The sequence below is a fragment of the Hemicordylus capensis genome, chromosome 1 (assembly GCF_027244095.1).
Source record: "Hemicordylus capensis ecotype Gifberg chromosome 1, rHemCap1.1.pri, whole genome shotgun sequence".
In the NCBI taxonomy this organism is placed as follows: Eukaryota; Metazoa; Chordata; class Lepidosauria; order Squamata; family Cordylidae; genus Hemicordylus; species Hemicordylus capensis.
This window is the reverse complement of record NC_069657.1, coordinates 388,990,624-389,006,180: the sequence shown is the minus strand read 5'-3', so window position 1 is coordinate 389,006,180 and position 15,557 is coordinate 388,990,624. Positions and strand designations below refer to the sequence as shown.

Here is a 15,557-nt window from a genome sequence, read left to right as displayed (position 1 = left end):
GTTAATTGGATATACAGGAGAACTCCATTATTCGCAGGGGTTCCATTCCTTGGTGGGGGCATGGATAGCGAATCTGTGAATTGAGCATTAGGGCTATGAGAATCGGGGGTGGGTGGGAGGGGTTAAGGTCCTGGACTGCTCAAAATGGCCGGAAATTGGCCTAAAATCAGGTTTTTCCCCCCATCCCCACCCCCCAATTACCCCCAAAAGTGCCCTACCATGCTGCAGATTGGTCCACGGCATCCAGGGGACCAAAACCTGTCCAGAAATTATTTTTGTCCCATTTGATTGATTTGATTTATTTGATTTATATACCACCCTTCCAAAAATGGCTCAGGGCAGTTTACATCAAAATAAAAATTTTAAAATCAATTAACCATTAAAATCAAAACTATAAAAACAGCATAAAACTAACAGTTAAAACATTTAAACAGTTTGGCCTGTGGAGAACCAGGCCAAAAATTTACAACAATTAAAACAGCTTGCAACAATTTAAAAAACCTGGAAGGCCAGGCCAAACAGATGGGTTTTAAGGGCTCTTCTGAAGGCCAGTAATGAACTCAGATTACAGAGTTCTGTCAGAAGTGCACCCCCAACCTGCAGATATGTGGGTTTAACACTTTCCGCCCGCCCGCCCACCCATTCCCCCCCCCCCACATATACCAAGGTTGGGTGCTAATTACCTGACCATGGATACATGAAAACATGAGTGCTAGACCCATGATTGACAAGGTCCTCCAGTACTTGTTCAGAACAGTGAAAATCATAGACTCAAGGACTCATATTTTAAGAGTTTAGTGTTTTGATCACACCAGTATTTTCAGTTATATATTAGAGAGGCAGATTCTACACTTTTCCACAACTCATTCTACAATAATAAATTCCAAAACAGTCATATTGATTTGAGAACTGTATTGGCAAAAAGTGGCCTTTGAAGAGGAACTGATGTATTTAAAATGCATATTATTAAAATCAGTTTGTGAAGATTTTCTCTTGTATATACAAAGTGAAACACATGTCCTGGAATCCAGTGTGCCACCATTGTTGGAAGACAGCAGTCTCCTTGCTGAAGGAAGTGCCGAAGCTTTGGGACCAGAAGAAGCAGATGCTGAATGTATGTATACTATTTTTAATTATTATGCAAATGGAACAAATAAGGTTTCTTTTACCAGCAGCTGTTAGTGAAGGCAAGATGGTAGAAGAGTGTAACTTTACTTAAAGTATTGTATTTCAGTTGCATGAAAAGTTTAGTAAGGGCATTGCTTCTACTCCTAGTGGGCAGCATCCAGACAAGTGTTCTGTCAGCAGAAGCTGCTTCCATGACCAGAACATCTTGTGCAAGGACCACTTGTATGAGCACAATACATTCTGATCTAGATAGTGGTTCTAGACATTCATAATAAGTGGGTTCTGTGCCTGCGCAGTCCAGCTTCGGATTGAATTGATTAGCTTCTCGTGACGCCTGCAACTGCTGACTGCACGTGACTTCAGTACCCACTAGTGGCGGTTAGGCGTCCCTTTACTCAGTTTTTTCGCTGACCGCCATAGCGATCAGACCTCGGAAACAGTTTGCTCCTCAGATAACTAAATTTAACACTTTCTATAATCAAAATGACCACTGGCACGGACTTAGACTACTCTTTGGATTTCCCCTTGGATTTGGTGATATTTCGGACTCTTCCTCTGACCATGGAACGGTCTACTTTCGATTTCCCTCATGGACTAGTCGACACGGTATTGTTAAAACGAAAACAAAAAAACCCCACTCTGACTTATTTGGTTTACACCTAACCTCTCATGAGTGTGTGTGTGTGTGGATTCGGGAGAAAACCACCTTTTAAAAGGTGCCACGACTGCTGTAGAAAGCTCCCTTCTACCGATGGGCATGACCTCCACCTGTTCTGCCTGGGAGAAGCCTATAACACGTCGAGTTGCTCCATCTGCTCTACATTTAATAAGCAGACGCTGAAGAACTGTGCAGTCCGCTTAAAGGTCTCCTTAACAGAAGAGGCCCTTCTCCCAAAAAAGTCCCCCTCGATACCGAGACCTGCGCAATCAATGCAGTCTAAAGTCTCGGCTGTGGCAACTAAGGCTACAACATCGGCTGCGTTGACATCAACCGTTATGACTTCAAGGGGCAACACTCTGTTTAAGAAGCCAGGAGGCCTATTGCGCAGCCTAAAGAGGAAGGGCAGGGACGCCGGAGCCACCGGCAAAAAAGTATAAGCGGCAACATAAGGGCCACTACAGCCATAGTGCGAGCCATACTCCCTCACCCACCAGGCTACAGACTTACAAAGGTCCACGGCATCGGGCAGTTTCTTTGTCCCCGACACAGACACCACACCAGTCTCCGCGTACACCACGTTCGGCAGAAACCTCTAGATCAAAAGGGGGCCCTGCTCATGCAAGCGCTCCACAGTGAGACGTTACGACATCGAAAATTAAAAAGCTAGTCCCATCTATGTCGACACTGAAGCCAACAACACCAGGATCAGCATCAAAGATAAGCAGAACAGCAGAAGACTGCAAATCCTACAATAGCAGTCATCTCCGATACTGAGCTCAACGTTGAGCCCGAACAAGATGTTGAAAGCATCCAAGACTAACGTCAAAGGCAGCCCTGAGAAGGCACAAGACTCTGACAATGTGGAGGATGACCTAAGCACGCCCATGCAGACACAGGAACAGTCCACGACTAGACTTTCCCGTTTGCTGCACTCAGAGGAAAGTGCACCCTCGACAGGTACCTTTCCGGTTTTCCAGGACCACATCTTGGAGACTGAGACACAGGTGACCTCGGTACCAAGGACCCCATCAATCACGGCAAGTACAACTCCCATAAGGGGCCTCTTGCCCCAGGGCAGATGGGGCGATTCCTGCACCATCTCTCGGGAAGAATACTTCCTCTTCAAGCAGTGGATGAAAGAAAGGGAACAACTATGCACAACTGATAAACAGCAGAAGGAATCCGCTGTCCAGACCTATCCCACTGAAACACGACAGAGAACAGTTTCACTCCGGGCCAACTTTCCACCCTTACCATCGTTACCACCATGGCAGGATCACTTCTCGGCCTTTTGGCTAAGATCAAGTGTAGTACCACCATAGCAGGAACTTTGTCAAGCAGCCACACAAACAAACCGAGCTCCAACTTACATTCCAGCAGCTCCTGCTGCTGCTGGTGATGACTCACCTGTTGCCTCCTCTTCCGATGGAGACAACGCAGAAAGTTATGCATCAGATACAACTGAGCCTGACACTGAAGATTCTGTACTTCCTGATCCGAGCCCTGATGTGGCCACTGTCCCTTCCATCTCACCCACTGAGGAGTTGAAGGGCTATCATTAGCAGGTTGTGGAAATGGCACAAGTCTTGGAGTTGAGCCTGAAACATAAAACAACTGACTTAGACGATCCAGTTTATAATATGATGAAAACAGTCTCTGGTTTACAACCCATCTACATACCTATGCTGCCTCATATTTCCAGGGTGGCCAAGTCGGCTTGGGAGGTACTCCAGACACCCACCTCCAAGCACCTAGAGGCACTTTATCGTATACAAGAGGAGGAGAATGAGTACCTGGTGCAGCACCCCATGCCAGATTCCTTGGTGGTTGATTGCACCACAACATCTAAAGGGGGTTGATGGCATACTACACCGGCGGACAAGGAAGGCCGAAAGCTGGATTTGTTGGGCAGACGTACTTACTCTATGGCTTGCCTTTCGATTAAAATTGCCAACTATATAGCCTGCCAGGCCAAATATACCCATTCGCTATGGAAAAATCGTATGACTAGCAGGCATCGCTGGAACCGGTGGACTTCATTAAGAAGTTCGAAGCCACCTTTGCACGAACAACGGCAGCAACTCGTCAACAGCTGGTAAATGCCAAGCATTTGGCAGAGTCTGAGTCCCGCACTTTAACTTTCTCCATAGTTCTGAGGAGACGCACCTGGCTGAGGGCAACTGGCCTACAACAGGACATGAAGGACCATATTGAGACCCTTCCCTTGGAAGGGAAAGGGCTTTTCTCTGACAACACCGATGAAACTATGGAGCAATGGAAGAAGTCAAGAATAACAGCACGCTCCTTCACAAGTCTCAAGTACTCCAGCACCAGATACCAACCTTACCAGCAGTATCACAGAAGACAAAACTTTTACCGCCAGACTAACCGCAAGGAATACAGGCGGCCATACCAACACTATAATAAAAAGCCTTTCTACTCCAGGAACAAGCCAAATCAGTCGGGGCATAACAAAATAGCGCAACAATCCAAGCAGCAGCTTTGATCTGGGCCAGAGCCCACCTGCAGACTTGAATGCGCTTCTCCACATAGTCAAGAACAGCAAAACCAATAAACACCTGTCCAACTTCAAATGGACAACACTACTGCTATCGCCTACATAGACAAGCAAGGCAGAACAGTATCCAGGTCTCGTTGCAACTTCAGCCTCTAGCTATGGAACTGGTGCATCCCACAGAAAAGCCATCTGATGGCCATTCACATCAAAGGGACCCAGAACTGCCTGGCGGACTCATAGAGCAGAGACCTGATACTACAACAGCATGAATGGGAGCTGAACCAGACAATCCTGGAACAGCTGTTTGCATCATGGGAACGGCCGGAGATAGATCTATTCGCAACAGCACAAAACAAGAAATGCGACCAATATTTCTCCAGGATGTGACTGGGAGCATTGTCCAAGGGCGATGCCTTTCAATATGAGTGGACTCAGAGTTTGTTCTCCACTTATCCGCCAATACCTCTACTGCCCAGGGTAGTTGCCAAGCTGCTACAAGACTGGACACGGGCACTTGTGGTTGCGCTGTGGTGGCAAAGGCAGCCATGGTACATGGAGATACTCAGACTGTCTGAAGGGAGATACAGAATACTCCCTCGGTGAGTGGATCAGATAACTCAGGACCACGGACAGATACTGCACCCGAATTTGTCAGTGTTGAATCTCACCGCATGGAGGATAGGCTTCTGAAGAGAATCCTCCTCAACACCCGAAAGGCATCCACCAGACCCAACTACAGAGCTGAATGGTGCAGGTTCTGTGTATATGCTGCCTCCCAGGCATGTGAGCCCAAGGATGCGAGCTTGAAAGCTGTACTCCTGTACCTGACCACCCTAAAGAGGGACAGCCTAGCTAATGTATCTATAAAGGTTCATATGGCAGCAATATCAGCACGCCAAAGCAGGTGGGATGGCAAGATGGTTTTCACCCACCTGAGATGTAAGGACTTCCTAAGGGGTATTAATAACCTTTGTACGCCTGTGAGACCACCTGCGGAGAAATGGAGCCTGTCTCTATTACTCACGGCACTGACAGAAGCACATTTCGAACCAATGGCTGCTTCGTCGTTAAACTTGGCAAAACTCAAGACGCTTTTCCTAGTGGCAATAACCACAGCGAAATGAGTTAGTGAGCTCAGGGCACTCCTGATCCCAATCAGGTCATCATGCGCTTAGACCCGGACTTCAGGCCAAAGATTGTTTTGGACTTCCATTTGAACGTGGATATTGTGCTTCTTCCGCAATCAGTCGTCGCCACTTGACCGGGCAATGCATTCACTGGATGTCCACAGAGCCCTGCTCTACTATCTCAAGGCAACCCATCACATTTGGAAGATGAAACATCTGTTTGTATGTGAGAAGGGTAGACACAAGGCACAGTCACCAAATCGTCAGAAGCTCTCCTATTGGTTGTTAGAGCTCATTAAAATGGTGTATGACCAACAACGGGTTGCTCCACCAGCCTCGATACGTACTCATTCAACTAGAGCATATTCCACTTTGGCGGCACATCTGGTGGGCATAAAGTTCAGGGGTATTTGCACATCTGCCACCTGGGCATCTCATCATTCCTTCATCAAACATTACACCTTAGTTAGACCTGTGTACAGTGGCAGCTGCAGAATTTGGATGGGTGGTCCTTAAAAGAGTACCACAGTAGTTTGCAGCACCCACCACTAATTGGGTAGCTCATAATTCACCCACTTATTATGAATGTCTGGAACCACTATCCAGATAAACAGGTATCTTACCTGTAGCAGATGATCTGGTAGTAGTTCCATGACATTCATAAAATCCGCCTGTCCGTTCCTCCTGCATAGATGGCAAGCTACTACAACACCAACTATGACGGCTACAAGTGCCAGTCTACCTAGTCGACCATCAAGAAACTGAGTAAAGGGACGCCTGACCGCCACTAGAGGGTACTGCAGTCACGTGCAGCCAGCGGTTGCAGGTGTCACGGGGAGCTAACGAATTCAATCCAAAGCTGGTCTGAGCAGGCGCAAAACCCACTTATTATGAATTTCATGGAACCACTACCAGATCATTTGTTACAAGTAAGCAACCTGTTTTTCATTGATGGGCTCTGCTGCTGACTGAGCACTGCTGCAAAAGCTATAGATGCTGCCAGATATCTCTGTTTATGCCAATACTTCTGTATACTCTAATTTTATGCTACAGTGGAGGAAACTGTAAACTACTTTAAATGATGTATTTATTGAGTTTATAAACTACTTTTCATGAAAATAATTCCAAAGCGGTTTGCAATATAATTAAAACAATGCACAACTAAAAGTACAAATATTCAATATAAAAATATCTCTATTTAAAAGTTTAACATATATAAATAAAATATAACAGTAAAACACAAAACAGAGCAGCAGCGAAAAAAACAGCACACTCATAAAAGCTTGGGAGAAGAGGGATGTTTTTTCCTGTTTTCTAAAAACTGTGATGGAGACTGAGCAGATGCCACCTGGGAGAGTATTCCAAAGCCTGAGGGCAGTGATCAAGAAGGCTCTGTCCTGCGTGCTTGACAGCTGAGCCTCCCTCACCATTGGCGTACAGAGCAGAGCCCCCTCTGATGATCTTGTCAAGTGGGCAGCAATCCTTGGGAGAAGGCAGTCCTTCAGGTATCCTGGGCCCAAATCATTGAGGGCTTTAAAGGTCAAAACCAGCACCTTGAATTGGACCCAGAAACAAATTGTCAACCAGTACACCTTTTTCATAATAGATGTAATATGGTCCCCACAGACAGCTCCAGATAAAATCCTAGCTGCCGCATTTTGCACTAGCTGCAGTTTCTGAACATTCTTCAAGGGCAGCCCCATGTAGAGTGCATTTCAGTAATCCAGCTGTAACTAAGGCATGGTTTATGTATGAAATTTGGTATATATTAGTACATGAAATTTGGCAACTTTTCAAAAGCTCTGGGTTAACTTATTTGCATTCCATACTAAACCTAAAATTATGTCTAGTTTTAGTTCTCAGATCTGTTGACCTTGGATTATGGTATAACCTAAGCAGCTCTCTGGCCCCTTTACTAGGGGAGTGGATTTTCGGTGAATTTCTATTTAGATATCCAAATCTAACATTAGTATAGAATCTTTCAGAAAAAGATTTAGACTTGAGAATGTGGCTTAAAAGCTTCACTTTGTGTACAGAGCCCTCCTTGCACAGTTCTCTAACTGACTGCTGCTTTGATCTTTTGAGGAAAAATATTTTTTTGTGAAGACCTCTTCCTAGAAAACTAATCCACAGTCTTTTTCTAGTCTTCCAAAAAAAAAAAAAAAAACCCAAAAAAAACCCACGGCGCTCTTGTGTCCTCTGCTTCAGGTCTTGATCCCAAACTTTAACTTGTAACTTGCAATGCATTGAAGAGAGTTGAGTAAAATTGCACAAAAGCCCTGCTGTGTAGATGCAGTGGCTTGTGCTTGTGCTGTCAGAACCCTGGTAGGCAAAGCCTGAAGGCTTCTGCAATTTGGGAATTATTTAACAGCTGGCTTACTACAAAGGAGGCCTTCTCGTGTTGAAACAGAAATGTTGAAATATATCTATCATTTGACAGAAGGTGGTTGCTGAAGGTGTCAGATTTCCAGGGCAGATATTTTACATATGTTTTTATTATGCCCTTTACTAATTTTTGGAAATATGTAATAATTAATGAAATAACGGGCTATAATTTTTAACCAATGATCCAAAGGTGGGTTTTTTGGCTATGTAAGAGAGGAAGTATTGAAAGTAAATGTAGATATTATTACTTTGTTAATAGCAGCAAGAATCTGTATTGGAAAAGCATGGAAAAAAGCAATGCCACCAACAAGACACAACTGGCTAAAATATATTCAGGACATATTTCTGATTAAGCTTCCACATTACAAGCATTCCAGGGATGAGGATATGATAGACTTATTTCTAAATGGATATTGTTCATTCAGTGTCTGAGAGAGTACAAGATTCTGTACACCCGTATGTTTTCGATGATGTAACTTTTGTTGAATTAAATGTTGAATTTGATATTCCAATAAAATATGGACTCAAATAGAAATGTCATGCTGCAGTATCTTGGACATTGCAGAAACTATTATTGGTGTCACTGAATTTTTTCACTTTGACTAGGAAATTGAATTGATTTTAACTTATTGGCTGTCTTTAAATATATGCCAGTTACACTCTACTTTGTGTGGGCATCTTGCCTAGAAAGGCAGGATATAAAATTTTAATATATAACAAGTGAAAATTTGTTCTGCCTATAGATAAGCTCCTTCTCATACATAAATAGTTTAAAGTGTTGGAATTGACAACTGAGAGACAGTCACTCAGAATCTTAATGCTTTTTATTCTAGAAAGCAAAGCTGAACAGTGCCATAGAGTTATGTAAATATGGCCAAGGAATTTCATCAGATTATCTGCTATTAAACATAATCAATGCACTGAACAATAAAATCAGGTTTAAATAAGAAAAATGCTTTTCTTTCAGCTGTCATCAGTATTCCTGATAGTGAAGATGTTGCCAGTATTGATTCAAAAAATGAGCTTGAAGAAAAAGAAATGGCAGTACATGAAGACAGATCAAGGGAGCCTGTCGAAGAACATGTAGTAATCCAGCAAGAAAAAACACCAGCCCATATTGTACCTGAAAGTCAAGAAGTAAGTGTACTGTTGCCCTCACTCAATCACAATTGGTTCAGATGTTCATAAAATGCTCTTTGTGGAACAGCCTCAACAAAACTGCTTCATGGGGGATCTACCTGGAGGATCCATAGTTGCAGCTTCTGCTTCCCAGTGATGATTTGCATGTGGCAACAACTGAAAATCATATTCCATGCAAATTGCCACTGGGAAGCAGCAGTGTAGCCATGGATGTTCAGGGTGAGACACTGCAGTCTCTGTGGGGTTCACAGGGCTGCCCAGGCTATTCGTGTGGAATGATTTATAACTATCTGAAGTAGCCAAAAGAAGATATAGTTTCTAAACAATGGAATTGAGCCTCTAAAATATGATGCAACAAATTTCTAAATCGTTGTTACGTTTCTTAAGAATGTACTAGAAATAATCTTTTGTGTTTTTTAGCTTATTGGAGATGAAACACCTGATGCACGCATTTCAGAAGCTGTAGTGGAGACTCTTCCATGCAGTGAGCTATGTTCTGCAAACAGTCTTAGATTTCAGTACAGCTGTGACAATATAGGCCAGCAGGTCAACTGTGAATTAGTTGATAAAGGTGATGATGAATGTGACTTCACTGAAGGAGATGGAGAGCTTCTCCTGTCCCAGAACAATTTTACCTTAATACTAGAAGGAGATGAAGAAGCTGAGATAGGTGACCCTACTGTATTGCTTACTTCTCCTCTTAAATCAGCTAGCCCAAAATTGGAGGGCAAGTGCCTGAACAGAGCTGGCAGTAGTGACCAAGAATGCATTACAAACTCAGTGTCCACAGTAACGAGTGACCAGATGTCTCAGAATACTCCTGAGGTACTGCCCTATGTACCTGAACCTGTTCAGATGGCTATTGCTGAAAACCTTTTAGATGTAATCAAAGACACAAGAAGTAAAGAATTTTCATCTGACGTAGTGGAACAATCTTTTCATGAAAGCATAAGCAAGAAGATATTGAGTTCTCCCCAGCTGCCTCTGCAAAATGCTCCTGAAACAAATAAAGATGTAAAACTAAATCAAGTAGAAAAATCGGTGACATCCAGTATAGGCACAACAGAACAGAAGACCATTAATCTAAATGAGCCATTACCTGATGATCAGCCATTGACAAAGATAAATAAACCAGATCTGTGGACACTGCGCACTCCAAGGAGAAGTGCTAGAAGAACAAAAGAGACTTCTGACATTCCTGAAAGCCTTCTCCTAAGTTCTAAAAGAGAACTCCGAGAGCTCAAGGAACAACAAACAGCCCATGCTCTTGCTTTTCCAGCTGAAGATGCCAAGAAAACAAAGGAGTGTGACTTAGAAAAGTCAACAAATGTTCATCCCATTGCACAGGAACTTCAGGCAACCATTACTACAAGGAGCAGAGTTAGGAAACCAAAAGAGCTTGCATCAGAACTTCACAATGATCCAAGTGAGCAGCCAACTTCTCTCAGAAGGACTGCTAGAACTACAAGAAGCTTAATAGGAGAACAAGAAAGTAGTCAGTTTATCATTGATCATACCATACAAATGACTGTTAATCCTAAAAGTGCTAGGAAACTGAAAAACATCGCTTTCCAACTTGCAGAAAATGTAATTTCAAATCAAGAGGTGGAACCTCATGAGCAGCAGTTCAGTGTGACACCAAGAACAAGCAGGCCAAGAAAGCACAGCATACTAAAAGTAACAGCTCATTCTGAAACTAAGCCCACAGAATTAAAAATTCCTACACCAGTTAGACGTGGTAGATCCAGAAAATTCAGTGTACCAGTAGCAGTATTGGAACAGGACATACAGCCAAGTGAACTGCAGCAACTTGTACCAGTTGGAAAGAAGAGGTCACAAAGCACTAGTGTATTGGGAACTGTTTCTGATAAAGAGACTGAGCTCGTTGAACAGCTGCCTGTACGGCGTAAGAGAGGCAGACCAAGAAAGAATTCTTTGAATGTTTCAGTAAACTCAGATCTGGATCCATCTCTGTTGTTGTTGTCACCACTTCAGACAGATGATAAACCTTCTGTCACACCTAGAAGGAATACTAGGAGAGGGGCCTTAAATCTGTCTACCAGCACAGGACAGTCACCTTATCCAAAAGAGAGAGAGAAAGTCACCACAAAGAGAAGATACACAAGAGTTACATCTGCAAATGTAAAAAGAAAGGATACAGAAAAATCCATGATAGAAGAAAGTTCTGTCCAGCCAAGAGAGACAGTGGGCTCAGCAAGGGGTTTGGAAAGGAGGCGAGCCAAGATGACAGCAATCAGAAAGAAAAACCAGCTACCATCTCTCTCTGAGGAAGGTACAGAGCAGGAGCATATGTCACAAGCAACTGATAACATTGTGGAATTGCAGTCTGCAGATATGACCAAACTGAGGCTTGGTGAAACAGAGAACACTTTGGCACATCACGTTACTCATGTCAAAAGGACCAGATGCAGCAAAAAGAGTATAGAACAGTCTCTCTCCCTGGATGGAAGTGAGCCCTTCTATTTTTCTCCTCCTCTTACAAAGCTCATGGATAAATCTAAAGGTACCTAAATGTATTTTTTACGCAAAGTAGAAAGTTACAGAATCAATCAAACTTTTGCTATGCATGGATGCATAGCATCTATGCTGTGTGTAGAGCAAAACCAGGGCAGGAGATATCCTGGGGATTTTTATTGTAGTAAAGCTGCCTTTCCCACACTGCTGCATGGTATCAGTGGCGTGCCGTGTAGGCAAAGGGTTGCAGCTGAAAACCCTTTCAGCTGCACTTTGGTAAATTGTGTACATTTACCAAATACACACATTGTGTGAGCAAAACATGCATGATTTTATACCAGGTATCACTTGGAGAAGATTAAAACTAGGCTAGTGTCATCAGCTAGAGCCCCTGGTGGCGCAGTGGTAAAACTGCCACCCTGTAACCAGAAGGTTACAAGTTCGATCCTGACCAGGGGCTCAAGGTTGACTCAGCCTTCCATCCTTCCGAGGTCGGTAAAATGAGTACCCAGAATGTTGGGGGGCAATATGCTAAATCATTGTAAACTGCTTAGAGAGCTTTGGCTATAGAGCGGTATATAAATGTAAGTGCTATTGCTATTGCTATTGCTAGAGCAGGGGTTATCAACCTGCGGCACTCCAGATGGTGCTAGCTAAAACTCCCACCATCCCCACCCAGCTACAATATATTGTGAAGGGTATTGTAGTTCAGCAAGATCGGGAGTACCACAGGTTGGGAACCCCTGAGCTAGATGAGGACAATGTCATCTGCACTCTCTAACAGCAATGCACTGTTAATGCCTTCTAGCACTCATAAAGTGAGTGACAAACATGTTTGGAGCTGTTCATGCTCATTCCCTTTAAAATACCAGACAGTAGAAACTTCTTAGCCATAGAGGAGAATAGAGGGTCAGAAGCACCCCCACCCCTTAAAAACATCTCTAAACAATTGCTTGTGTGAGCTTCTTTTGTGCAAGTACAGAATATCCTTAGCTGCGGAAGAATATGGATGCCAATTCTGGGCCTGAGGGAAGCTGAAGTGTTGAGCTGGCCAACGCAAGGAACTTCCTGACATCCTCGTTGGCCGTAGTGAGGATCCAACTCAGTGGCCCTTTTTAATTGGGTCTGGGACCTTTAAATTGGAGTTGTATGTATAGCAGCTCCACTCACTGCTCTCTACTTTTTCAGGGTGCAGATTGCAGCTGAAACTGCATCCTTGGAGTGTTAAATTTTTAAAACAAATGCATGCTTCCTAATCTTAGGTGAGAGAGCAGTGACTCCTGTACAGCTCAAGGATATAGATGCAGACATGACTTCTCAGTTTGTCTTCTCACCTCCCGTTTTGAGATCCAGGAAAAAACAAGTGACCAGTATTTCAAGGACAGTGGAAGAGTTGGTAAGTAAAACTTGCTCCTTGCTTCCATACTCTTTGCTGCATCAAAAGTCAAAAGAGGCAAACCAAGTTTCCAGTGAAGAGATCAGATTTTCTTCTTGCCAGATATTCTTGGTAGGTGGAGGTTTCCATATCTAGTCGGCCTATTCAGCTGCATTTGAAGTATGCCACAACCAGCTAGACCTTTTGCTACTTTAGGGTTTTAAAAGCAGATTCCGATGTTTTCTATGCTTTCATCCATTTATGAATCTTGAACTTGACTGACTCATTGGAACAAACATCTGAAGTTTGAAGCTTAGCAGTTTTTTATTTGGGCAGGTCTTTAGTGGCCATGGAGTTGTATTTTTAAACATTAGCTCTATTTTTATCACTTGTTGCTGTGAGCCATTGAGAACAAAACAATTTTAAACATTAAATCAGTCCCTTCAAAATTTCTGCCTAGTTTTTCATAGCTACTATATATTAAATACATGCAGTCGCAATGAAGTAGGCTGGTCTTTCCATTTTGGCATTTGACTTTCCCCCTCCCCCTTCTACCAGGGGTGAATGTTTCCCCCCTCCCACTTTCAATCACTTCATACCCATTGCTTTTACAACTTAGATTCTGACGTGCTCCCTCTACCCCAAAAAACCCCTCAGAGAGTAACTTAATGGCAGCAGAACAATTTGGCTTTTGCCCTTGTTGAGTTCCAGAGTTCCTAGCAAGGATACCCTCCGCCAGGTGCTTCATCCAGTTGGAACCCACTTTATTCCTGCTACTGTTTCCCCCCACCGCACCAGACCCATTCAAATTGGGCACAAGCAATCAATTATTTGCGGGAAAGGGAGAATTCTGACTAGCTTCAATGTAAAAGAGATTTGGATGCCACATTATCTAAGATCTTCTCAGTAGCTACTAAATCTAGAGCCTTTCCAATATTGGCTACCTCCAATCAGGGAGGCTGACTTGGCTGGCTCACTCTTGACTTTTAGAAAGATAGTTTTAGACTTTTATGTTTAAGTAGGCATGTATGATATTGGAAGATAGCAACAAGACTGATTTTAGGGGAAGTTCATAGTTAATCATTCTCTGCTAATTCCTTTGTTGCATGTTTTATTTTATTATGGGCACATTTATTTGCTTTATTGCTATTTACTATTGAAATATTTTTATGGCGGTTTTTAATGTGGCCTGCCTTGGACAATTAATAGGAAAGGCAAGATACAGATGTTTTAAATACGTATTTTAGAGCTTTGTATTAACTGATTGTGAGTCACTGCTGGACCTCTGTGGATTGGTATTTGGGATATACATTTTATTAAAGTTAATAAAAAGTAGGTAGAGAATTCAGGGGTACAGCTTTACTTTGTGCAGGTGTAACACTATATTCATTTGTCCTTAGGAATTACCAGTTAAAGAAGAAAAGGTTGCCATCTCAATAGAGACTTTAGAAAAGCAGAAAGTAAAAAGCAGAGCTACACGATCAAAAGCAACAAAAACAAGCAAGTATGCAGTGATTCTGTAATTTTTTTATGAAGAGGAAAAACATTAATTTTACCATTTGTTTATCAAAGTGAGTTTAGCTGAATGAACTACTGCTTAAGAAGAAACACATTAGCACTGTGACCTCTTGCTTCTTTCTTGCAGAGTCCTAGGGAAAGATGGTAGTTGGTCACCACCACCGATGGAAATAAAGTTCATTTCTCCTTTTGGCACCCCAGCAGATGGAGCAAAAAGCAAACAGAAAGAATCTGTGGACAAAGCAGAAAAAGCTGCTCAAAAGACTGTTTGTAGGAAGGAGAAGAGACTATCTAGCTACCCAAAGCCAGTTGTCCGGAAGAAGATGCTATAACTTTTTAAAAAAATTGTAATGTACTCCAGTGTTTGTAAAGTCATCAGAATTGTGTGGAATAGTAAGAAAAATCATCTAATTTGGAAGATAATTTATATAAATTATTATAAAATTTCAGAATACTAAAAGTCTTCAATAAGTAACTCCATGTGGAGTGTGATTTCTTCAGTCAATGCAGTTTTTTCTATTTTATAAGACTTCATACATTTATATAATATGTAAATACATCTTATTTTAGGAATGTTAAATAAAAATGTATACTTCACAATATGATTATTGTCCACTAGATTTTTGAGAGAATAACAGTGTGTGGTGCAAACAGCTCAAAGGGGATTTTAATTATGGCTTGCCACTGTTGTTGCTTCTCTGCTGGGAGGCTAGTATTTTTTAAGAGTTTGATCTTGCAATGTTTTAAAAAATTAAAATTTGGCAGTTTTAGGATTTTTAGAAAATGTTTTGACCTCTTGAAATTGGTAATAGGTCATTGCAAACAAATTCCTTGCTCTCCTGGTTGAACGTGTACTTTATTGAAGTCAGAATGTAAACAATTGTATTGAGGCTGTGCAATATTTTTTTGTATTTGTCTTAACTTGGGAAAGCTGCTCTTCAGTTTATAAAACAAAATTTCACCTCCAGATGTTTCATTGTTTTTAAATTTGCTGCATCAGCAAAAGTCTCTACTCTGTACACAACTATTCACCATGGGACTGGGACTTGCATTTTCAGGGATGTCACCTGCTTAAACTTGACCCAAATTTTATATTGGAAAATTATGCATGTTTTATAGAACTTGTGGCTATTAGAGAAATGCTACCATAATTTTGGTAAAATAAAGTTGTCTGGAAATATACACTCTCCTATAGCATGTTTGACATACATACTGCTGCACAGAGAAGGG

At 42.3% G+C, this 15,557-nt stretch overlaps 1 protein-coding gene across 4 annotated transcripts in view; it reads left to right on the top strand.

The window, feature by feature from the left end:
- Window positions 1-15,294, top strand: part of AHCTF1 (AT-hook containing transcription factor 1) — a 133,155-nt gene extending 117,861 nt beyond the window's left edge. For 3 of the 4 annotated variants that reach the window (XM_053302457.1, XM_053302448.1, XM_053302466.1), the window contains exons 31-36: window positions 1,008-1,114; window positions 8,787-8,956; window positions 9,380-11,483; window positions 12,697-12,830; window positions 14,210-14,313; window positions 14,455-15,294. In XM_053302457.1, coding sequence (XP_053158432.1) covers window positions 1,008-1,114; window positions 8,787-8,956; window positions 9,380-11,483; window positions 12,697-12,830; window positions 14,210-14,313; window positions 14,455-14,659 — 2,824 coding nt within the window. In that variant the 3' untranslated portion in view covers window positions 14,660-15,294. The remainder of the gene's footprint in view (window positions 1-1,007; window positions 1,115-8,786; window positions 8,957-9,379; window positions 11,484-12,696; window positions 12,831-14,209; window positions 14,314-14,454) is intronic. The other variant, XM_053302475.1, reaches the window with a different exon arrangement.
- Window positions 15,295-15,557: the final 263 nt, after the last annotated feature.